This window comes from Nerophis ophidion, linkage group LG07 (assembly GCF_033978795.1).
Source record: "Nerophis ophidion isolate RoL-2023_Sa linkage group LG07, RoL_Noph_v1.0, whole genome shotgun sequence".
In the NCBI taxonomy this organism is placed as follows: Eukaryota; Metazoa; Chordata; class Actinopteri; order Syngnathiformes; family Syngnathidae; genus Nerophis; species Nerophis ophidion.
In genome coordinates this window covers 54,403,613-54,429,056 of record NC_084617.1, presented here as the reverse complement: position 1 = coordinate 54,429,056, position 25,444 = coordinate 54,403,613, and the positions used below count along the sequence as shown (strand labels likewise).

At 42.0% G+C, this 25,444-nt stretch overlaps 1 protein-coding gene across 1 annotated transcript in view; it reads right to left on the bottom strand.

Annotated features, from left to right (window-relative positions):
• fam222aa (family with sequence similarity 222 member Aa) overlaps nt 1-25,444 on the bottom strand; it is a 154,362-nt gene that overhangs the window by 59,473 nt on the left and 69,445 nt on the right. Inside the window, exon 2 of the mRNA XM_061906515.1 lies at nt 656-798. Within this exon, the coding sequence (XP_061762499.1) occupies nt 656-752 (97 nt within the window). The 5' untranslated portion in view covers nt 753-798. The remainder of the gene's footprint in view (nt 1-655; nt 799-25,444) is intronic.

Below are 25,444 nucleotides of genomic sequence, written 5' to 3'. Positions count from 1 at the left end.
TTCATTGTGGAGGCAAAAGCTTATTCATGTCACCTGAAAGCCCTTGTTAAAACAGGTGTCAAACGCTTCCACTCAAATTATGATCAATCCTCCAGACGTCTGACTGCCGCGGCTCCCTCACCGCAAACTGGTTTGAACTAGTTTGCCTTCTCGGCAACAACTCATCTTTGTCCCTTTGCAGCATTTTGCGCGTGGACGGAGGGTGGTGCTGAGAGAGCAAACACAGCAGCTGTCATGCGTTACAGGCGGCCCTGACCAGACACTGTAAATGTTTACAGACCCCCTCGGGGTCACGCGCGGCCGTTAAAACACTGTCTGTTCAGCCCCGTTGCCACGACTGCACCATCAGCACGGCTAAACAGTCCCCGCTCACAACGAGCGGCCTAACAACGCGACAATCTGGCCTCTAAAGCGCACAACCCGTCCAACTGTTTGGAATTCCTCCGAGGAGCGAGGGATCTCAGTGACACTAACAGCAGAAACCGGAAAGTCTGTTTTATTGTGACTTATTTATAGTCGGGGTTAGCGGTTTGTTTCCATCGTCCGCCCTGACTGATTAACCGAGGATTATGTGGACATGATGAATGCATTCCTCTCAATCCTTTTGATTTTGGCGTGCTTCATTCCAGACCGCCGACGCTCTTTGTTCACTCACATTTGCGTCCGAGGGATTGCGGTGGCTCCAGGCTCTTGCTGACACACACCGGGTGCTGGGGTGGAGGGTTCTGCCTCCTCTGCAGACAGGCCAGCATGGCGAGGTGGGCACGGTACGACAGCCGGGGGAGTTCTGCGGCCAACCTGGAGAGAGAGAGAGAAAAAAAGTACAGTTGAGTACGATAAACAGCTTTATTTTGAGGTCAACGCTTGCATCCGGTAGCTAATTGAGGTTCACTTCCTCAGGATAAGTGCCTACATTTAGAGCAGACCTGGGTAAATTAAGGCCCGGGGGCCACATGCGGCCCGTTAAACTTTTTAATCTGGCCCGCCGGACATTCCCAAATAATTGTTTTAGATCAGGGGTATCAAACTCAATTTACATGTGGGCCACTGGATGCAGAGTCTGGGTGAGGCTGGGCCGCAAGAAAAGATTTCTTAATTATTTTTTTCTCTGTGCAAATAAGAGACGTCGGGGTGCCCCTGTGCTCAAAAAAGAAATATCGCATCTCCCACATTTCCTGGAATTGTCTTTGCTCATCAGGAACCTTTCTCTTCACTGCAGGCTTTGAAAAAAAACATGTTTGGGGTTGTGGAATATATTTGTATTTAGCCGACGCACAGAGAATAATGTTATTTCCGCAATATGTGTCGGTCCACTTTTCTTCCCTGCAGCAACACGGCGGTCGGTGGATAATAGCTGGGAAAGTACTGGAATAGGGAGCGCAAAAAAGTTACGGCTCCCGGAGTGTTATCCGGCGTCATATAGAAATATATGTAGTGTTCATCGTGTGAGGCAATACAAATTAAACAATTAAAAAAACAAATAACGATTTGAATTGGTCCAGACTGTTATTACTGACGAACAGGTGTCGCGGTTTGACTGATGCCAGGCACGTAAGAAAACCTTTGTCTCCATGGCAGCGTCTCTGTCGCTTTGACTCATTTTCTGCTTTTCCACTAATGCAGGGGTAGGCAACCCAGATCGTTGAAAGAGCCATTTTGGACCCAAATAACAACGCTGTCAAGCGCCATTCATATAAAACTTGCGGGCCGCACTAACATTAAACTTTCATATGATGGTGGGGGCCACTAAATAACGGCCCGCGGGCCGCGGGTTTGAGACCCCTGATATATAGTGTTCATCATGTCAGGCAATGCAAATTAAACAATAAAAAACAAATAACGGTTTGAATTGGTCCAGGTTATCGGGAACTGTTATTACTGACGGACAGGTGTCACGGTGCGAGTGCAGCCAGGCACGTAAGAAAACCCTCGTCTCCATGGCAACGTCTCTGTCGCTTTCACTCATTTGCCGCTTTTCCACTAACACAGGGGTAGGCAACCCAGAACATTGAAAGAGCCATAATGGACCCAAATAACACAACGCTGTCAAGCGCCATTCATATAAAACTTGCGGGCCGCACTAACATTAAACTTTCACATGATGGTGGGGGCCACTAAATAACGGCCCGCGGGCTGCGGGTTTGAGACCCCTGATATATAGTGTTCATCATGTCAGGCAATGCAAATTAAACAATAAAAAAACAAATAACGGTTTGAATTGGTCCAGGTTATCGGGAACTGTTATTACTGACGGACAGGTGTCGCGGTGCGAGTGCAGCCAGGCCCATAAGAAAACCCTCGTCTTTATGGCAACGTCTCTGTCTCTTTCACACATTTGCTGCTTTTCCACTAACGCAGGGGTAGGCAACCCAGAACGTTGAAAGAGCCATTTTGGACCCAAATAACACAACGCTGTCAAGCTCCATTTATATAAAACTCGCGGGCCGCGCTAACATTAAACTTTCATATAAAGGTGGGGGTGGCAAAATAACGGGCCGCAAATTGGCCGCGGGCCGTGTGTCTTGGGCCCCTGTTTAAGATGTTTAAGATTTTTATGATGTGCACTCATTTTTTCTAATGACCGTAAGTCCTCAACTATACTGTACTATAAGTCTTTCAATGGTTGGAATCTGCACTAATCTAATTAGTTACTACAGTAATCTAATTAGTTACTATGGTAATCTACGTCACAGCAGCTCAAACGAGGCACCAAGCAGCGTGGGCGGGAAGCGTTTCGACAGACAACGGAATGAGATTTTCACAACACTCGTCCATAGTTTTTCATACTATAAGGGACAACACGAGTCCATATTTTTTTGGACTATAAGGGCCAACACTAGTCCATATTTTTTGGACTATAAGGGCCAACACTAGTCCATAGTTTTTTTGGACTATAATGGACAACACTAGTCCATGGTTTTTTTTGGACTATAAGGAACAACACTAGTCCACAGTTTTTTGGACTATAAAGGACAACACTCGTCCATAGTTTTTCGGACTATAAAGGTCAACACTAGTCCATGTTTTTTTTTGGACTATAAGGGACAACACTAGTCCACAGTTTTTTGGACTATTAAGGGCAACACTAGTCCATAGTTTTTGGACTATAAGGAACAACACTGGTCCATAGTTTTTCGGACTATGAAGGACAACACTAGTCAATAATTCTTTTTGGACTATAAGGGACAACACTAGTCCATACTTTTTGGGACTTTAAAGGACACCACTAGTCCATAGTTTTTTTGACTATGAAGGACAACACTAGTTAATAATTCTTTTTGGACTATAAGGGACAACACTAGTCCATAGTGTTTGGACTATAAAGGACAACACTAGTCCATTGTTTTTTGGACTGTAAGGGACAACGCTAGTCCATAGTTTTTGAACTATAAAGGACAACACTAGTCCATAGTTTTTCAGACTATAAGGGACAACACTCATCCATAGTTTTTTTGGATCATAAGGGTCAACACTAGTCCATAGTTTTTTTGACTATAAGGCGCATTGTCAATTTTAAGTGCGCCTTATAATAAAAAAAAAGGTAATTAATAATAACAGAGTTTTTTTTTAAACGTATGTATACATTTTTGAGCCTTTTCAAAGAAAATTATAGCATCAATCATACGATGACGACATGATGACCACGCCCCCACCACGCACATAACCCTGACCCCCGGGCCACAGATATCCTGGCAATCGAGGGGAAAGCCTGAACTCAGAAGCAGCGGCACATTCAGCAACACTTCTCCCAGTGCAACACACAAGTTGGTGATTGATGGCGTTATCTACAGACAGGCAAGGGGAAAAAGAAAAAGAAACCAGCAGTCCGACTGTTAATCTTTGCATGCGGCAGCCCTAGGGGGGCTGTCACGGAGGGCCTCGGAAGGGACTGACTGGTGTCTGCATGTACGTGGAAGGCTGTTCTCGACCGTACAGTTGCATGTGTTTATGAGCAAACGCCGTGGCGGGGGGAGGAGGAGACTGCCAACCGTACATCACAGCCGGTGACGGCACTAATCAATCTCCCCGCAGGCCATAAATCTGCAGTTCTGCTCTCGCTCTTTTCCCCCACGACCACCTTCACTCAGGAAAAGTGAGGCAGTGGCAGCTAGTTTCCACTGGAAAAAAACCTCACCACAGTACACAAGTATACACTCATGTGCTTGGACTTTGAGCCAGAACAACTTTCCTGGGAATTCTTTTGACGAGATGTTTGACCTGAGACAAGTCCTGGCTCACGTCACCTTTCCTAGTTCCCAACAAACTCATCACAATGTGCAGCTGGAGTGTTTATGGACTGAACAAAATAATTTGACACAATCAATCATTAGGCATAAATTAATAAATTAAAACACTATGGCGGTGTTTTTCAACCACTGTGCTGTGGCACACTAGTGTGCCGTGAGATACAGTCTGGTGTGCCATGGGAGATTTCACCTATTTAGGTTAAAAATATTTTTTGCAAACCAGTAATTATAGTCTGCAAATGATGTGTTGTTGTTGAGTGTGTGCTGTCTAGAGCTCTTCCATATCAGTAGGTGGCAGCCGGTAGCTAATTGCTTTATATATCTTGGAAACAGTGGGAGGCAGTGTACAGGTAAAAAGGTGTCTAATGCTTCTAAACAAAAGGTGAGTGCCCCTAAGAAAAGGCATTGAAGCTAAGGGAAGGCTATGCAGAACGAAAATAAAACCGAACTGGCTGCAAAGTAAACAAAAATGGAATGCTGGACGACAGCAAAGACTTACTGTGGAGCAAAGACGTCGTCCACAATGTACATCCGAACATGACATGACAATCAACAAAGTCTCCACAAAGAAGAATAAAAACAACTGAAATGTTCTTGATTGCTAAAACAAAGCAGGTGCGGGAAATATTGCTCAAAGAAAGACGTGAAACTGCCGCAGGAAAATACCAAAAAAAGAGAAAAAGTCACTAAAATAGTAACAAACTATTTAGTTTAGTTTTGGCTCTGTAGCATTCGCACAAAAATTGCATTTTCTTTGAAGAAAATCTATATTGTACGCTTTTTGAAGGGGAAATTTGCCAAAAAGACCCACACAGCCTATGATTTGTCAGTATGTGGCCCTCAGTGTTATGTGTCGTTGTTGAGTCTCGGTGCTGTCTAGAGCTCTTCCATATCTGTAGGTGGTAGCCGGTAGTTAATTGCTTGGTAGATGTCGGAAACAGCGGGAGACAGGGTGCAGTTAAAAAAGGTGTCTAATGCTTGAACCAAAAATAAACAAAAGGTGAGTGCCTCTAAGAAAAGGCATTGCAAATTAGGGAAGGCTAGGCAGAACGAAACTCAAACCGAACTGGCTGCAAAGTAAACAAAAACGGAATGCTGGACGACAGCAAAGACTTACTGTGGAGCAAAGACGTCGTCCACAATGTACATCCGAACATGACATGACAATCAAAAATGTCTCCACAAAGAAGGATAAAAACAACTGACATCTTCTTGATTGCTAAAACAAAGCAGATGCATGAAATATTGCTCAAAGAAAGACATGAAATTGCTACAGGAGAATACCAAAAAAAGAGAAAAAGCCACTAAAATAGTAACAAACAATTTAGTTTGGTTGTGGCTCTGTAGCATTCGCACAAAAATTGCATTTTCTTTGAAGAAAATCTATATTGTACTCTTTTTGAAGGTGAAATCTGCCAAAATGACCCACACAGCCTATGATTTGTCAGTGTGTGGCCCTCAGTGTTACAGTATGTGTTGTTGTTGAGTTCCGGGCTGTCTAGAGCTCTTCCATATCTGTAGATGGCATCCGGTAGTTAATTGCTTGGTAGATGTCGGAAACAGAACGAGGCAGGGTGTAGGTAAAAAAGGTGTCTAATGCTTGAACCAAAAATAAACAAGAAGGTAAGTGCCTCTAAGAAAAGGCATTGCAAATTAGGGAAGGCTAGGCAGAATGAAATTTAAACCGAACTGGCTGCAAAGTAAACAAAAACGGAATGCTGGACGACAGCAAAGACTTACTGCGGAGCAAAAGACGGCGACCACAAAGTACATCCGAACATGACATGACAATCAACAATGTCCCCACAAAGAAGGATAAAAACAACTGAAACCTTTTTGATTGCTAAAACACAGTAGGTCCAGGAAATATCGCTCAAAGTAAGACATGAAACTGCTACAGGAAAATACCAAAAAAAGAGAAAAACCCACCAAAATAGGAGCGCAAGACAAGAACTAAAACACTACACACAGGAAATCTTCAATAAAGTCAAAAAAGTCATTGAGTGATGTGACAGGTCGTGACAGTACAGTCTTTAAGAACCAATTAAATTTATAAATCGAGGTTCCTCTGTACCTAGCAGTGGAGAAGCATCAATAGTGAGCCATCGGAGGAGTTTATTCTCACCAAAAATATTGAATTTCTTGATTTTTTTCTCAATAGAATCTATGGAACAGACCTACAGGTCCCTCATTAACAAAGTCAATGACCAGGCAGCATTGAAGGCATGATTCATTATCGCAACCTTGCAGTGCCACAGGCAGCTCAATAGCGACTGGTTACACTTTCTATATTTGGATTAAATGCCAGATGAGGACAGTTAAACACAAAACCACAGAGGTCCACAAAATGTTCTCATATGATAAGGATCGATAATCCCCGGCTCAGCCGATATTGTTTGGTTTCCAGGGAACAGATGCTCATATTGTACAACACTAAGTCCATTCGCAGCTATAGGACGTGACCTGTACAAAGAATTGTGGTCTTAATATTAACTGTGTCGGTGTCTCATGTCCAAAACATATCGCCATGACTCACTAGATTCCCGACCTCCTTTCATATTAAAACAAAAAACAGAAGCAAATACTTCATCTCGGCTGTCGGCCCCAGCGTCAGCCATATTATAGAAAAATGATTTCTTGTGCACCTCACGGAATCGCGAGTCCTGTTATTTATTTTGCCCGTGAATCAGTGGATGAACATTAAGCCACCTGTCATCCACCCATTACTTACTTTTATAGTTGATGATTTTTACAAGAAAGAAAGCAATTACAATGATTACCAGATAAATTAATGACGCAGCCGCTCCGCCCTTTCATTGACAGGCACCAAGAATAATATAGGCTGAAGGGAAAAAAAGTAATCCATATAAAATATATGTGTTCTTATGAATAGGATCATTTTAGAATTACTCATCCACGACACTTTTTTCCCTCTGTTTTAAATCTATTAAATGCCTTACATTCCACTGATAAACCGGAGGTTTGATCAATCGATTGAGTCAATCAATCAATCAATCAATCAATCAATGTTTATTTATATAGCCCTAAATCACAAATGTCTCAAAGGACTGTACAAACCACTACGAAATCCTCGAAAGAACCCACATAAGGGCCAGGAATAACTCACACCCAGTGGGACGCCAGTGACAATGATGACTATGAGAACCTTGGAGAGGACCTCATATGTGGTCAACCCCCCCCCCCCTCTAGGGGACCGAAAGCAATGGATGTCGAGCGGGTCTAACATTATACTGTGAAAGTTCAATCCATAGTGGCTCCAACACAGCCGCGAGAGTTCAGTTCAAAGCGGATCCAAGACAGCAGCGAGAGTCCCGTCCACAGGGAACCATCCCAAGCGGAGTCGGATCAGCAGCGTAGAGATGTCGCCAACCGATACGCAGGCGAGCGGTCCATCCTGGGTCCCGACGAGCGGTCCATCCTGGGTCCTGACTCTGGACAGACAGTACTTCATCCATGGTCATCGGACCGGACCCCCTCCACAAGGGAGGTGGTGACAGAGGAGAAAAAGAAAATAAGCGGCAGATCAACTGGTCTAAAAAGGAGGTCTCTTTAAAGGCTAGAGTATACAAATGAGTTTTAGGTGCATCTCGAACTGTTACCGGGAGGGCATTCCAGAGTACTGGAGCCCGAACGGAAATCGCTCTATAGCCCGCGACTTTATTTTGGGCATTAGGAATCACTAATAAGCCGGAGTCCTTTGAACGCAGATTTCTTGCCGGGACATATGGTACAATACAATCGGCAAGATAGGATGGCGCTAGACCGTGTAGTATTTTAAACGTAAGTAGTAAAACCTTGATTGAGACTTTTATAAGTAGATTGCACAGTACAGTACATATTCTGTACAATTGACCACTAAATGTTAACACCCAAATACGTTTTTCAACTTGTTTAAGTCGGGTCATTTTTGGAGAAAGATATTACATACATTACTAGAAATTAGCCGATCGATCTGCCAGCGATCAGTAGTGGAGGACTTTTATGAAAAAGTGTGTGATCGCCATTGAAAGACATTATTTGACAATGTCGATCCCAAACGCCGACATTGTATTTATTTTATTCTACTGGCCGACAATCTAGCAGGTCATTTTGTGTTAATAATAATCACCTCCATTACAGCAAATTAACTGCATTTCTTAATATCTCAAGTATCATTGTCAAACATTTTGTTTACGTTTTTTTATATTTTTATTTCACACACCAAGAGCAAGCTAGGAGCAGGCATGCTAATAGCTAACCTTATCACAACAGATGAAATAAGTGTTTAGTAAATTTTAAAAAGTCTAGAGCAGGGTTGTCAAACTCATTTTAGATCAGGGGCCACATGGAGAAAAATCTACTTCCTAGTGGGCCGGATTGGTAAAATCACGGCACGATAACTTAAAAATAAAGACAACTTCAGATTGTTTTCTTAGTTTAAAAACAGAACAAGCACATTTTGAAATTGTACAAATCATAAGGTTTTTGTTTTTTTTTACACTTACATGTTGCGGTTGATATTATTCTATCTTTATTTGTCGTTATTTATACTTTGTGAATAATAATGGTGTTCTTGGGATGCAACTCAGTATTCTTCTTCCTCCAAACACGATGAGTTGAGTTTATACCAAAAAGTTCTATTTTGGTTTCATCTGACCACATGATACAGCAGAGGATTGGGAGAATGTCATGTGGTCAGATGAAACCAAAATAGAACTTTTTGGTTTAAACTTAACCCGTCGTGTTTGGAGGAAGAAGAATACTGAATTGCATCCCATGAACACCATACCTATTGTGAAGCATGGGGGTGGAAACATCATGCTTGGGGCTGTTTTTCTGCTAAAGGGACAGGACGATTGATCCGTGTTAAGGAAAGAATGAATGGGGCCATGTATTGTGACATTTTGAGCTAAAACCTCCTTCCATCAGTGAGAGCTTTGAATGGTTGACCAAATACTTATTTTCCACCATAATTTACAAATAAATTATTTAAAATTCCTACAATGTGATTTCCTATTTTTTTTTTCACATTCTCTCTCACAGTTGAAGTGTACCTATGATGAAAATTACAGACCTCTGTCATCATTTTAAGTGGGAGAACTTGCACAATCGGTGGCTGACTAAATACTTTTTTGCCCCACTGTAATATTTTTTTAACACTGAATCCAACTAAATGCGTGCATTTTTAAGTAAGACCAACATTTTTAGAGTATAATAAGTGTTTTATTCTTTTTAATAACATTGTTATTCTAAAAGTTAACCAATAATAAATATAATACTTCTTACCATTAATGCGACATCTTGAACAGGTGCGTTAGAAAACGGATGGTTGGATTAAAATGCATGAGAATGTTTTATAATTTGAACATTATTTTTAAGACTGTGATTACAAGCGGAATTATTACTTATCGTGTTAAGCAATGTCAGCTAAGATTTATCTGAGAGCCAGATGCAGTCATCAAAAGAGCCGCATCTGGCTCTAGAGCCATAGGTTCCCTACTCCTGTACTAAAGTGTTCCCTTATATATTTATAATCTGGATACTTTATGTTGTAACATGGTCCTATCTACATTTCTGTTAAAATATAATATGCATTTATTCGCCTCTTGTTTGATAATGAAAGCCCTCCTAAATCCAATGATTTATTTCCCAAGTTTGTAAACTATAACAAAAACAACAAAATGTTTTTTTGTAATGATAAAAATCGAGGAAAAACACTGTCGTATCGACCTTATAATAATATCATACTTGGTATCGTTACTGTCGATTTTTGTACAGTATTGATCACCTTTGTTTACATTCTACTGTGTGTAGAGCAACATGTTTAGCTATTCATCCTCCTCCAGTGATAATATTGTCACGTCTCTGCTCGGCGTTGGCAATCGGGACCCCAAAATGCAGAGGCAGGAGACAAAGTGCAGGTAAAATGACTTTTTCATCCTTGATGAGGGCAACGTTAGGAAACATGGCACAGGTAAAAGCTGTGCAACTTAAGCTAAAGCAATTACAAAGCCTAGACTATCTTCATGCAACACAAACGGTTTGCATCGAGCACGCACGTAAAACGTAAATAATTACATAAAGCAAACATTGGTCCCGCACCGACTGCCATCTAAAGGTGCTTGATTGGGATTGGACTAATCACCAAACAGGCAGGGGAGCATAATCAGTGCCTTTAGCGGAAAGAGGATAAAACAAGGGAGGAAAGAAGCAGTAACAACATAATTAACCAGTTCAACACAGGAGAAGTATAACAAAACTAAAACATGACCTGACTTTGGGAAACAGGTGATGAAAGATACTTACCTATTCACTTAATTTCCCTCCATGGAGGTGAGGATTGCTGACTGACAGTAAAAGTGACTTTGCACTGTGGAGGGACGTTAGCCGCTAACAAAAAAATGCTACAGTGCAATCAAAAACAATCATTAACTTGGAATTTAATTGCAGCAACACATTGCAAAAAAGTTGGCACAAGGGCATTTTTTACCACTTTGTTACATGGCCTTTTTTTTTTTACCAACACTCAGTAAACATTTGGTAACTAAGGAGACCCAGCGAAGCGTTTCTGGGTGTTGTTGATAAATGGCTTTGGCTTTGCATGTTAAGAGTTTTAACTTGCACTTACAGATGCAGCGACAAACTGTAGTTACTGACAGTGGTTTTCTGAAGTGTTCCTGAGCCCTGTGGTGATATCCTTTACACACTGATGTCGCCTTTTGATGCAGTACCGCCTGAGGGACCTGCTCATGTGCAGTGATTTCTCCCGATTTTCTGAACCTTTTGATGATATTACGGACATTCCTTGCAATAGCTTGTTGAGAAATGTTCTTCTTCAACTGTTGGATAATTGTGCTCACGCATTTGTTCACAAAGTGGTGACCTTCGCCCTATCCTTGTTTGTGAATGACTGAGCGTTTCATGAAAGCTGCGTTTATACGCAATCATGGCACCCACCTGTTCCCAATTAACCTGTTCACCTGTGGGATGTTCCAATTAAGTGTTTGATGAGCATTCCTTAACTTTCTCAGTTTTTTGTGCAACTTGTGCCAGCTTTTATGAAACATGGCATCAAATTCCAAATGAGCTAATATTTGCAAAAAACTAACCAAGTTTTCCAGTTTGAACTTTAAATATATTTTCTTTGCAGTCCATTCAATTGAATATAGGTTGAAAAACATTTGCAAATCAATATATTCTTCTTTTATTTACGATTTACACAATGTGCCAACTTCACTGGTGTTGGGTTTTGTAGAAGGTTGTGGCCATAAAGAGTGAGGATTATTTACAAGTGTTTGATGAGCATTCCTCAACTTTCTCGGTCTTTTTTGCCACTTGTGCCAGCTTTTTAAAAACATGTTGCAGGTATCAAATTCCAAATGAGCTAACATTTTTTTTTTTAAATAACAAACTTTACCAGTTCGAACAACTTCACTGGTTCTGGGTTTTGTATTACACACATGAATTGATAAATTCATTCAAATCTGACACTATGTGAATGAAAATGAAAGACACAAACAGTTTATTCTCCATTCCTTCCTTTACACACACACACACACACACACACACTGCAGATGGAGGAGAGAGATCGCTCTATTGCTCACCAGGTGCTTGTCCAAAAAAAAAAAAGGTCGCTCGCAGTGTCATTTCCTCTCGCACACAGGCGGGCCTGGCCCAAACACACCAGCACTTTGAGCTCATTACTGGCTGTTCACATAATCCTTTCTGTGTGTCCTCTCCATGTGCGAGCTAATGTCACCAGCAGCCATGCTCACAGACCATTTGTTCAAAGATAGGGGTTGCCAGAGAGGAAGGCTGCACACGGTGTAGATTGAGACTAAAAGCTGCTTGTTGCTGTGTGTGTGTGTGTGTGTGTGTGTGTGTGTGGGGGGGTGGGGGGGGGGGGGGGTTCTGCTTCCACAGTTTTCCCTCTCTGAAATGAAAGACAATCGCGTAACTGCGCTCCATTTTTCTCCATTTGCTACTCACCAAATGTATTTCGAGGCATTATGCTTTGCTGAAAAAGACCCACTTTTTTTTCAATTCAATTTCGAGAACCAATTTTCTCCCATTATTGCCCTTAGGAGCGAAGCAGAAAGAGCAAGTCTTTGGCTTGTTTGTCATGCCCCTCCCCCCCTCGCCTCATCCCGTCCTTTTAGGTTATTGTGCTACTTGGCAGATGTCTATCAGTGGCAGGAAACGATGAAACACCACGGCCCATCGGAACAGCTGCTCTAAAATAGCCCGCCTTGAATATGCTAAAGAATGTGCGAGGGGAAGGCGTTTCCGCACGGCTTTGGAAGAACCACCTGCACTTCATTCGCTCATCAAATCCACTCACGGCTCTCCTATTACACCAGCGCGGCCGTATCTCCAAAGCCAGGATGCCTATCGTTCTGATAACAGTGCTGCCGGGTTTGCAATGGGGGCGGAAGGATCAGTCCCACAAGATGAGGGAATAAGCCGGAATCAAGAGGCAGGGGGCTCGGCGAACTGCTATTTCTTCGTTAAAAGGGTCTTAAACGGCAGAGGAGAGATCAGAGGAGATGGCTCCTCGCGCCCAAAGCTGTCTGTCCAGATAAGCATCCTGCCAAGTGCTGGCTGCAACACTGCGCTCATGGGTGAACAAACGGACAGTGTGTGTGTACATTTCAGGATGGGCATGCTCAGGTGAAAGCTGATAATAGGGCCTCCGTGTCTAATTTTAACTTGTCAAATCACAAACGGAACCTTTTTTCTTTAAAAAAAAAAAAAAACTCTGTTGGGACAAGAGCTTTTGGCATTGCTGCCCCTATGGCATGGAATGCATTGCAGACGAAACTGAAACTCACTGAACTAATTCCATTTGGAGCCTTCCGTTCTGTCCTGAGGGACAGAGAGCAAGAGACTTTTGCTCAGTGTCTGTGTTTTTAAAAGGTGTAAATCTTTATTGTTTTACAGTTCTCTTTTATGTATTTTAAAATGTATGTCTTAATGTAATACTTTTTTGAAACTGCTCTGTGACATGTGCTGTTGACCTCTTGGCCAGGTCACCCTTGTGAAAGAGATCTTGATCTCAACGGGTTTCTTATCTGGTTAAATAAAGGTTCTAAAATGTCGGGACCGTATTTACCGCGGTATAGAGAGCACCGGTATTTAAGCCGCACCCACCAAATTAAATATGCCTGATTAGCACAACAACAACGCATAGGATGAAACTTTTGGGGGACAAAATGAGACAAAGAAAGAGTGGAAGATTTCACATGTAAACAAACTGTTGCGTTTGTTTGTATTTTTCCCACCATCTTTTTCCATTTTCAATCCGTTTTTAAAAAATGCTCCAAGGAGCCACTAGGACGGCACTAAAGAGCCGAATGCGGTATATACTATTTTGTGAACATCCCATCAAATAATTTTCTATCGCTTATTCCCTTTTGGGGTCGCTGGTGCCTATCTCAGCTACAATCGGGCGGAAGGCGGCGTACACCCTGGACAAGTCTCCACCTCATCACAGGGCCAGATAGACAACATTCACACTCACATTCACACACTAGGGCCAATTTAGTGTTGCCAATAAACCTTTTCCCCAGGTGCATGGTTTTGGAAGTGGGAGGAAGCCCGAGTACCCGGAGGGAACCCACACATTCACGGGGAGGACATGCAAACTCAACACTGAAAGATCCCAAGTCCGGGATTGAACCCCAGACTACTCAGGACCTTCGTATTGTGAGGCAGACGCACTAACCCCTCTTCCACCGTGACGCCCTAATTTGTGAACTTGTAAATGCATAAAACCAAATTTAGATTGATAACATGCTTTGTCTGTTCAAATATTTAAAAACAAATTAGGATAAAAAAAACACACCTTGGGTCATCTAAAACAGTGTTTTTCAACCACTGTGCCGCGACACACTAGTGTACCGTGAGATACAGGCTGGTGTCCCGTAGGAGATTTCACTTATTGAGGTTAAAAATATTTTTTGCAAACAAGTAATTATAGTCTGGAAATTATGTGTTGTTTGTATTTTTCCGTTTTCAATCCTTTTTTAAAAAATGCTCCAGGGAGCCACTAGGGCGGCACTAAAGAGCCGCATGCGGTATATACTATTTTGTGAACATGTAAATGCATAAAAGCCAAATTTAGGTTGATAACATGCTTTGTCCGTTCAAATATTTAAAAAACAAATGACGATAAAAAACACACACCATGAGTAATCGAAAGCATTGTTTTTCAACCACTGTGCCGCGGCACACTAGTGTGCCGTGAGATACGGTCTGGTTTCCCGTAGGAGATTTCACTTATTGAGGTTAAAAATATTTTTTGCAAACAAGTAATTATAGTCTGCAAATTATGTGTTGTTTGTATTTTTCCCCCATCTTTTTCCATTTTCAATCATCAAAAAAAAAAAAAAGCTCCGGGGAACCACTAGGGAGGCACTAAAGAGCTGCATGTGGTATACATACTATTTTGTGAACATGTAAATGCATAAAAGCCGAATTTAGAGTGATAAAATGTTTTGTTTGTTCAAATATTTAAAAACAAATGACTATAAAAAAAAAGGAATCATCTAAAGAAGTGTTTTTCAACCACTGTGCCATGATTAACGTGGCCCCGACTTGAAAAACTTATTCGGGTGTTACCATTTAGTGATCAATTGTACGGAATATGTACTTTACTGTGCAATCTACTAATACAAGTTTCAATCAATCAATCAATCAAAAACACTAGTGTGTCGTGAGATACAGTCTGGTGAGCTGTGGGAGATTTCACCTATTTAGGATAAAAATATTTTTTTGCAAACCAGTAATTATAGTCTGCAAAATTATGTGTTTTGAGTGTCTGTGCTCCCTAGAGCTCGGCAGAGTAATTGTGTAATACTCCTCCATATGAGGAGGTGGCAGCCAATAACTTATTGCTTTGTAGATGTCAGAAACAGCGGGAGGCAGCGTGCAGGTAAAAAGGTGTCTAATGTTTAAACCAAAAATAAACAAAAGGTGAGTGCCCCTAGGAAAAGGCCTTTAAGTTTAGGGAAGGCTATGCAGAACAAAACTAAAACTGAACTGGCTACAAAGTAGACAAAAACGGAATGCTGGACGACAGCAAAGACTTACTGTGAAGCAAAGACGGCGTCCACAATGTACATCCGACCATGACATTACAATCAACAATGTCCCCACAAAGAAGGATAAAAACAACTGAAATATTCTTGATCGCTAAAACAAAGTAGATGCGGGAAATATCGCTCAAAGGAAGACATAAAACGGCTACAGGAAAATACCAAAAAAAAGCGAAAAAGCCACCAAAATAAACGAGAACTAAAACACTACACACAAGAAAACAGCAAAAAAACTCAAAATAAGTCAGGCAAGTCGTGCCAGTACACCTACTTTGAGACAAGAGCTATATTGATACATGCTTGGGTATGCTTTAAAGCAGGGGTAGGGAACCTATGGCTCGCGAGCCAGATGTGGCTCTTTTGATGACTGCATCTGGCTCTCGGATAAATCTGAGTTGACATTGCTTAACATGATAAGTAATGAATGATTCCACTTGTAATCACAGTGTTAAAAATAACGTTCAAAATATAAAACATTCTCATGCATTTTTATTCCATCCATTCGTTTTCTACCGCACCTGTTCAAGAAGTTGCGTAATGGTAAGAAGTTATTTATTTATATTTGGTTAGTGTGGGGCTTGCCCTTCTGGGGGTTCTTCAGACCACCAAGCACCGAAATGAGTGCCTGTTTCAGGTTTACAATATTGTTTTATTTTTCAATAAGTCTCTCAGTTGGTGTCCAGCAATTGTATTTTTGTCTTCCGTTCTCACTTGCGCCCTGGCTCCAGGCCCAACCCCGTCTCTCCGCCTGGCTGCTGCTTATAACAGAGCGACAAGTGATTAGATATCAAGGCCCAGGTGGACCATCTACACACCTGTCGCTGATTTCGAGGCCTGTCCTGGCACACCCTAGTTCGCTGCAGGCCTGCAGGCCACGCTCCCTCTACAGTTAGCTTCAGAATAACAATGTTATTATAAAGAATAAGAGACCTCTTATACCTTAAAAATGCACACGTTTAGTTATGTTCAGTGTTAAGAAAAATATTATATGCCTCTAATGGAAATACTTTTTGAAATATTTGGCTTTTTGGCTCTCTCAGCCAAAAAGGTTCCCGACCCCTGCTTTAAAGTCATATCCAACAATTGCGACAACGACTTTTTACTGTCAGCTGAGTTTAGTTTTTCAATGATGTCTGCTGGTGGTGTGCCTTCGGATTTTTTCAACTCCAAAAAATGTGCTTTGGCTCAAAAAAGGTTGACAAACCCTTATCGCAAGAACTCCACTTGTGCACCGAGGACCACTTGTGGACCGGGAGCCCGGCAGAGCTCCTCCACAAAGGGTCGGGGCGGGGTGGGGCTTGGGGCTAATTGAATGGTGACCCTGCCGTCTCACGGTGGGACGCCCCATGCCGTGCTTTTAACAAGCTACTGTGGCTCCCCCCTCTTAATAAGCCCAAACAAGTTAATCCAATCGACACACTCAAACCCTTTCCTTTTCTTTACCAAGGCCCTGCACCCTGTAATCCCTCCCCCGGCTTTCCCTGGTTCTCCGTCCCTCCACCGTCACATGACTGCAGAGTGAAAAAAAAGGTTCCATTAGGAAGTAAAACCAGTCAGCTGTCCAGACATCCGCACTAAATAATTTGCACCGGTGTTCTATATTGAAAATGTGCGCGCACTAATGCTCGCACGTGCCCGCGACGGAGGCGCCCATTTGGACCGGGCACACAATGAGAGGGCTTGTGCTTGCTGACCCCGTTCTCCGCACACCGACAACAAAACAACGCGCAAACACAAAAATTTGCGAGGGGACGTTTGCCGACAGGCACGCACTCGGGGACGTAAACGAGGGCATTGTTAGCAAACCCTCCCAGCTCCACAAACACAAGCCACTGATTCCCTAACAATACAAGCCCCTGGATGCACTCACCCAGCAGCTCTGCACCGCAGCACAATAAATAACCCGCACAACAAAAGGCCATTGTGTGTAAAAGCCCACAGTTTAGGCATGATATACAGTGTTGGAATAACATACTGACAGCCGAGGCTTATACATGTTACAGTTATTAAGGCTTATACGCCGGCATATTTATAAGAGGTTCCTCGGCGGATGAAGGGCATCTTGGCACAGACGCTCAGCTGCCAGGGCTCCATATAACCAGTCAGCTTCGATAGCTTCATCCACTGCATGAAGGGTAAGGAATGTCTGGCAGTCCAATAGCAGCGAGTCGCCTGTCATCTCTGATCAAAACACGCCTGTCTAGACTAATGTCAACCCTGTAATCGCAATGAAGACTAATTGACTGCACAGCCAACTCCCGCATCTCTGAGCCCGGCGCGTTCACGGCAAATGGGAGGTGCGCGGGGCGTCCATGTGGCAAGCACATTCGCCACGCACCGAGCAAATAGAAGATGAAGCTTATATAAATAATAAAAATGTGTATTGATGCAAGTAAGTGAGCGAAAATACAAGTCACGACATGACGGGGCGTGCGCAGTGCACCAATTAGCTCAGTTGTAGTGTCGTGTCGTTCTCGAACGATCCGTTCGAACAAACAAATCTTTTGAGTGAACGTATTGAACCGAATCACTTCATGAACTGATTCGTTCCTTTCTCAGTTCAGTTGAGCTCCGCTGCGACCATGCCGGTATGAGTGGAACTGGCGCATTCTGTGACTCACTGAACCCTCAACGTCAGCGTCAACATGGGGGCGGGGGGAGGGACTGAGCGAACGATTCGTTCACCACGGATTAAAGGGGAACATTATCACCGAACCTATGCAAGCGTCAATATATACCTTCATGTTGCAGAAAAAAGACCATGTATTTTTTTAACCAAACTCTAAATGCGTGAATTTTGGCAAATTAAACGCCTTTTTGTTTATCGGTCTTTTAGCAATGACGTCAGAACGTGACATCACCGAGGTAATACACCCGCCATTTTCATTTTCACATTACAAACACCGGGTCTCAGCTCTGTTATTTTCCGTTTTTTCGACTATTTTTTGGAACCTTAAGGACATCATGCCTCGTCGGTGTGTTGTCGGAGGGTGTAACAACACTAACAGGGAGGGATTCAAGTTGCACCACTGGCAAAAAATCTGCCGCCAGACCACCATTGAATTTGCCAGAGGGTCGACACATTTTACCGGCAATGCTAAGACAGACATGGCACAGAGATGTATGGATAACCTGCAGATGCATTTGCAACAATTAAGTCAACGAAATCACAAAGGTGAGTTTTGTTGATGTTGTTGACTTATGTGCTAATCAGACATATTTGGTCACGGCATGACTGTCAGGTAATCGATGCTAACATGCTACGCTAATCAATGCTAACTTGCTATTTACGTTAACTGTGTGATCATTTGAAACTAGATACCCACATTTAATGCGAAACAAACACTTACCAATCGACGGATTTAAGTTGCTCCAGTGTCACAAGATGCTAAAGTCCTGATCGTTTGGTCTGCACATTTTACCGGCGATGCTAATACGGCAGCCATGCTATGGGCCACATCATTAGGTACACCCATGCTACGGCCGAATACCGTTAATAGCTATTCGCTCAATAGCTTCAATTTCTTCTTCGATTTCGTTTTTGCTGTCTGCCTCCATTCTCCGACCATCTGTTTCAATACATGCGTAATCTGTTGAATCGCTTAAGCCGGTGAAATCCGAGTCTGAATCCGAGCTAAGGTCGCTATATCTTGCTGTGGTAACCGCCATGTTGTTTGTATTGGCAGCCCTGTATGACGTCACAGGGAAATGGACAGTCACATCGCAAATAGCGAAAATCAAGAACTTTAAAGCTTTTTAGGGATATTCCGGGAGGTGTAAAATTTTGAAAAAAACTTCGAAAAATAAAACAAGCCACTGGGAACTGATTTTTATTGTTTTTAACCCTTTTGAAATTGTAATAGTGTTCCCCTTTAACGACATGAATCACTCATGATATTTTGATATTTTCTTTGTTACATTTTTAAACATAGGCTACAGAACATTTAGTTTTTATGTTGGCATTTCTGGCTTTTAATTTATTTGTTTTATTTTGAAGGTATTTTTTTTAAGTTTACATTTTCTTTGCTACAGAACCTTTAGTTTTTATGTTGGCATTTGTTAAGGGTTTCTTAATTTAAAATGTGTTTTTGCACTAAACATGTCAGGCTTTCCCCTGACAGTTTGTCTATATTTTAGTTTTCCTCTGCATTTGTCTGTTTCCTCTGTGTTTAGTATCACCTGTCTTTAGTTCCTGTCTAGTGCTCTTATTTTGTCAGCTTCCTGTCTTGTTCCGTGAGTGCTGTGTTCCTCCTCAGCTGCGGCTGATTGGCACCTGGTCACACCTGTTGCCAGAAAAGTTTTGTCCTTTTATTTAATCTGAGCTACAACTTGAGGCAGTTTAATGTTGATTAACGTGGACCCCGACTTAAACAAGTTGAAAAACTTATTGGGGTGTTACCCTCAAGTGGTCAATTGTATGGAACATGTACTGTATTCTGCAATCTACTAATAAAAGTTTCAATCGATCAATCAAAAAAAAGCACTTTATATGTCGAAATGTTTTGTTTAAAAACCATTCTGAGCCTTATCTTATTTAGTTTTTATTTTATATATGTTGACCACATTAACCCTGTCAATGGACCCTGTGTGTATTTGTATGTTATGCCATTGTTTACAAATTTGGAAATAAATAACCAAAAAATTTATATTTTGTTGTTTTCTTACTGTACCGAAAATTAACCGAACCGTGACCTCTAAATCGAGGTACGTACCCAACCGAATATTTTGTGTGCCGTTACACCCCTACCTGTGATTGTGTTGTTTTAGGCTGTCGGAACTGTCCAAATCGCGAAAAAGGATCAATATTTGTTCAGAGTTCTTCAAGAGGGCACAGGTCTGCAAGATTTAAAAAAAACAAAAAAAAAACGACAAGAAGCTTCTATGTTAGCTACCTCTCTTTATTTATAATGACAAGAAGCTTCTATGTTAGCTACCTCTCTTTATTTATAATGTATATTTTCTGCTGGATCTACTCTTTTTTTATGCTGCCCTTTTTTTGCTGCAGCTGTTACATATACTGTAATTTTGTACATGGTAATTGGGACTTGTTATATTAGTGTGGGTGGCACTGGGAGCAGGACTAGTATCCATCCATTTTCTACCACTTGTCCCGTTCGGGGTAACAGGGGGTGCTGGGGCCTATCCCAGCTGCATTCGGGCGGAAGGCGGGGTACACCCTGGATAAGTCGCCACCTCATAACAGGGCCAACACAGATAGACAGACAACATTCACACTTACATTCACACACTAGGGCCAATTTAGTGTTGCCAATCAACCTATCCCCAGGTGCATGTCTTTGGAAGTGGGAGGAAGCTGGAGTACCCAGAGGGAACCCACGCAGTCACAGGGAGAACATGCAAACTCCACACAGAAAGATCCCGAGCCCGGGATTGAACCCTGGACTACTCAGGACCTTTGTATTCTGAGGCACATGCACTAACCCCTGTTCCACTGTGCTGCCCAGGACTAGTATATTTAAGTTAAAAGTTAAAGTAACACTGATAGTCTCACACACACACACACACACACACACTAGGTGTGGTGAAATTATCCTCTACATTTGAGCCATCCCCTTGTTCCACCCCCTGGGAGGTGAGGGGAGCAGTGAGCAGCATTTCAAATGTCATTGTGCGCACTTGTATTTTATAGATTATTATAGATTATTATTCATTAGTGGTGAGTACCTATGCCTTGTATACTTTGAAAAGAGTGAGTGAGACATATTTATGGTTTAACCTTGGATTGTATTGCGAGTGACTCAAAACAACATGACTTCTTCGGGGCTACATATTAGTGGAACTTTCCGTTTAATGGCAGTTTTTTTTTCCCCCAGCCGAGATGCATCAATGAGCATATATAAGTTCAGCAAGACGTCAAACATGTGGAAGCAGACGGCGTTTCTGATGTCTCCCTAAATGCAACACGGAACGACACAGGAGGTCCTTCATACCGACAGCCATCAGACTGTATAATGCATATGTTCCTTGACTGCACTTAAATGTAGAATATATGTAGAATATATTGATACTATTCATATATTATATGTATATAATATATGTTATATATAATTTATTATTATTATTGTCTATTGTGAGTGAACTGTGGTGCTGAATTTCCCCCAGGAATCAATAAAGTACTTTCTATTCTATTCTATTCTATTTTCCGAACAATAATGCCAATTGTTTAAAAGCGACAGGTATGTTTAACTACTTTTCACTTTTGACATGCGTCCACACTCACTAAGGACTATAAGGTTTACTGGCACGTGGACCACGACCCATCTCTCAGGCAGACTACGTCTGTCTGTTTGGTTCAATCCTGTCCGTCCGGTACTACGTACACACTTGACTAAATGAACCATGTTGGACTCTTTGAGCAAAGTGGCAGGTGTGAACGCACCCTTAGGATAACAGCTTTGCAAATACAACTAGACTCAGTCCAAATCATTTTTGGACAGGGGTCTCAAAGTTGTTTTCTGCAGGTCCATATTTTTGGTCCTTCTACTTGACTCAAACTTGCCAACCCTCCACATTTTCTCGGGAGACTCACGAATTTCAGTGCCCCTCCCGAAAATCTCCCGGGGCAACCATCCATCCATTTTCTACCGCTTATTCCCTTTCGGGGTCGCGGGGGGCGCTGGCGCCTATCTGAGCTACAATCGGGCGGAAGGCGGGGTACACCCTGGACAAGTCGCCACCTCATCGCAGGGCCAACACAGATAGACAGACAACATTCACACTCACATTCACACACTAGGGCCAATTTAGTGTTGCCAATCAACCTAGTGCCCCCACCTCAAAACCCTCCTCCTCCCTTCTCCTGAATTCAAAGGTCTCAAGGTTGGCAAGTATGACTTGACTTAATTGTTTGAGCTTGACTAAATAGCTTGGGCAGCTTATAGTTGAATATATTGAGGCAATCTTGAATCCCACTAGACACTAACAAAAACTGCACAACAAACATACATTGGGCAAAACAAAGAGCAACTTCCTTTAAGCAAGCAGAAGTGTGTTCTGGGAAAAAATGTTTAAATTTAATATTCCATTTATAATAACTTAAAAGGTTCATATTATGGTGGTTTTTCCACATTAAAAACACTTTCTTGTGGTTTAGATAATATGTAATGGTGGCTATTTGGTCAAAAATGTTACACAGATTATGTTTCATAGACCGTTTTCAGGCTGCTTTCTGACCGTCTATTCAGGATACTCTGTTTTGTTTTGTCTTATTCACGGGCCTTTAATTCGACTGCGTCTTCTCCCCGTCATCCATGTTGTAGTTCTTAGCGCTGGAGTCTACTGACAAATAAAAGTTAGGATACACCAATTTATATTACAAATGGCAACAGTGGTGGATGTATGTACCAACCAGTCTGCCCCACAACAAGTGGATAGAGAAAAAGAAGGACCTTATTGACTTTATTGTCGGAATACAATGCCACACTCGCCCGAAACATTTTTTTTTACCATACAAGGAGATGTCTACTGACGTCACAGTTGGGAAAAAAACTTCACAAATTTAGCATATTCCAAAAGGCTCGTTTAGAGGAAGTAAGAAGGAAGGCAAAGTTGTTTTATATACAGTACAGGCCAAACGTTTGGACACACCTTCTCATTTAAATGGGTTTTGTTTATTTTCATGACAACTTACATTGTAGATTGTCACTGAAGGCATCAAAACTATGACACCTGTGAAGTGAAAAGCCTTCATCAAGAGAATGCCAGGAGTGTGCTAAACAGTAATCAGAGCAAATGGTAGCTATTTTGAAATAACTAGAATACAAACCATGTTTTCAGTTATTTCACTGTTTTTGTTAAGAACATCACTCCACATGTGTTCATTCATACATAGTCTTGATGCCTTCAGTGACAATCTACAATGTAAGTAGTCATGGCAATAAAGAAAACCGATGAAATAAAAAAGGTGTGTCCAAACTTTTGGGCGGTACTGTATATCTCTGCAATGCCTCCATGGTTTCATTTCAAATTTCAGGGAGTGTAGTAGTTCCCAACTACACGAAACCAGGTACCGATAGGTAAGAAAGTTTGGCTTTGCATGGCAAGTCCACATTTTAAGGCCGACCATAGATCACGATTACTTTCGCTGACGGTAGAAATAGTTAAGAGATTAGTTTGTGTGGTTAAAATGTGGTTCTGAACACTTCAAACTTTTAGTATTTCAGTATGAGGAATTAAATTATGGAATGGATTAACAAAAGAAATTAAACAAAGCTGTCATGATCCAAGACTTGGATCATGTCATGTTCTGTTTTGTTTCTGTTTTATCACAGCCTCTTTTGTATTTGACGTCTTTAGTTCCTGGTGGCACTTCCTGTTTTGTTTCGGCTGCCTAGTTACGCATTTAGTGTCACCTGTTTATTGTTTTTGATCACGCGCACCCGCCCCTGATGATTTCTACCCCTATATATGCCTGTCTTTGTTTGCCATTCGTCCTCGGACTTTAGTTTGCTATACGCAACAGATGACGTTGCATTCCTGCATGGTGGTAAAAGACTTTTGTTATTCGATTAGCTTCCATGCTATTTTGTTTGTTTTCTTGTCCCTAGTTTACATACTAGCGCTTTTTGTTCATTCTAGCTCCCACGCTAGTTCTGTTGGTTTATGTTAGTGCCTTTGTGCCAGTGTCTTTGGTTCTTAGTCCGTTTCTTAGTGTGTTAATAAATCATTATCCTTACCCTCATGCTGTGTTCCATCCTCCGCTGCACCCAGGAGAGAACAACTATTCACCACGATGCCAGCGAGACGTCACAAAAGCACCGATATGATTCAGTTTAAGAGACTGTTCACACTACACGTGTTCACAAATTACACAGAACAAGAATTATGATAAATTATGATGAATTACTTACGTATAAAATACTACACGCCACGGTCTAGCTCTATCCTATCTTGCCGATTGTATTGTACCATATGTCCCGGCAAGAAATCTGCGTTCAAAAGACTCCGGCTTATTAGTGATTCCTAAAGCCCAAAAAAGGTCTGCAGGCTATAGAGCGTTTTCCGTTCGGGCTCCAGTACTCTGGAATACCCTCCCGGTAACAGTTCGAGATGCTACCTCAGTAGAAGCATTTAAGTCTCACCTTAAAACTCATTTGTATACTCTAGCCTTTAAATAGACCTCCTTTTTAGACCAGTTGATCTGCCGCTTCTTTTCTTTTTCTCCGCTGTCCCCCCCTCCCTTGTGGAGGGGGTCCGGTCCGATGACCATGGATGAAGTACTAGCTGTCCAGAGTCGGGACCCAGGATGGACCGCTCGTCGGGACCCAGGATGGACCGCTCGCCTGTGTATCGGTTGGGGACGTCTCTACGATGCTGATCCGACTCCGCTTGTGATGGTTTCCTGTGGACGGGACTCTCGCTGCTGTCTTGGATCCGCTTTGAGCTGAACTCTCGCGGCTGTGTTGGAGCCACTATGGATTGAACTTTCACAGCATCATGTTAGACCCGCTCGACATCCATTGCTTTCGGTCCCCTAGAGGGGGTGGGGGTTGCCCACATCTGAGGTCCTCTCCAAGGTTTCTCATTGTCAGCATTGTCACTGGCGTCCCACTGGGTGTGAATTCTCCTTGCCCACTGGGTGTGAGTTTTCCTTGCCCTTATGTGGGTTCTTCCGAGGATGTCGTAGTCGTAGTGGTTTGTACAGTCCTTTGAGACATTTGTGATTTAGGGCTATATAAATAAACATTGATTGATTGAACATCTTGAACCCTTTTTTTCCCCTTTTTCATTCAGACAAATATTATGTATGTATTAATATTTGTATGCTTATTATGGTATATTATTTAGTTATTATTTTTTTGTAAACTGTTCTGTTACAGAGAACAAGGAAATTGGATAAAATTGCTATGGTATGAAAAGGGGTAGGATTAAACAAAATCAGCTTTTTTCTACTCCTTTTCGGACGTGCTCTAATGAAACAACTAGAACTGTGTGATGAATTACATTGTATCGTATGCATGTTCCAAATAAACTGAAACTGAACTGAACTGAAGTGAATACTTGGCACGGCAGAGCCTTACTCAGACTCTACTACCAACTGCCTTCAGTTGAATTGGGTTTGAGATCCGTTTTTCAGGACGT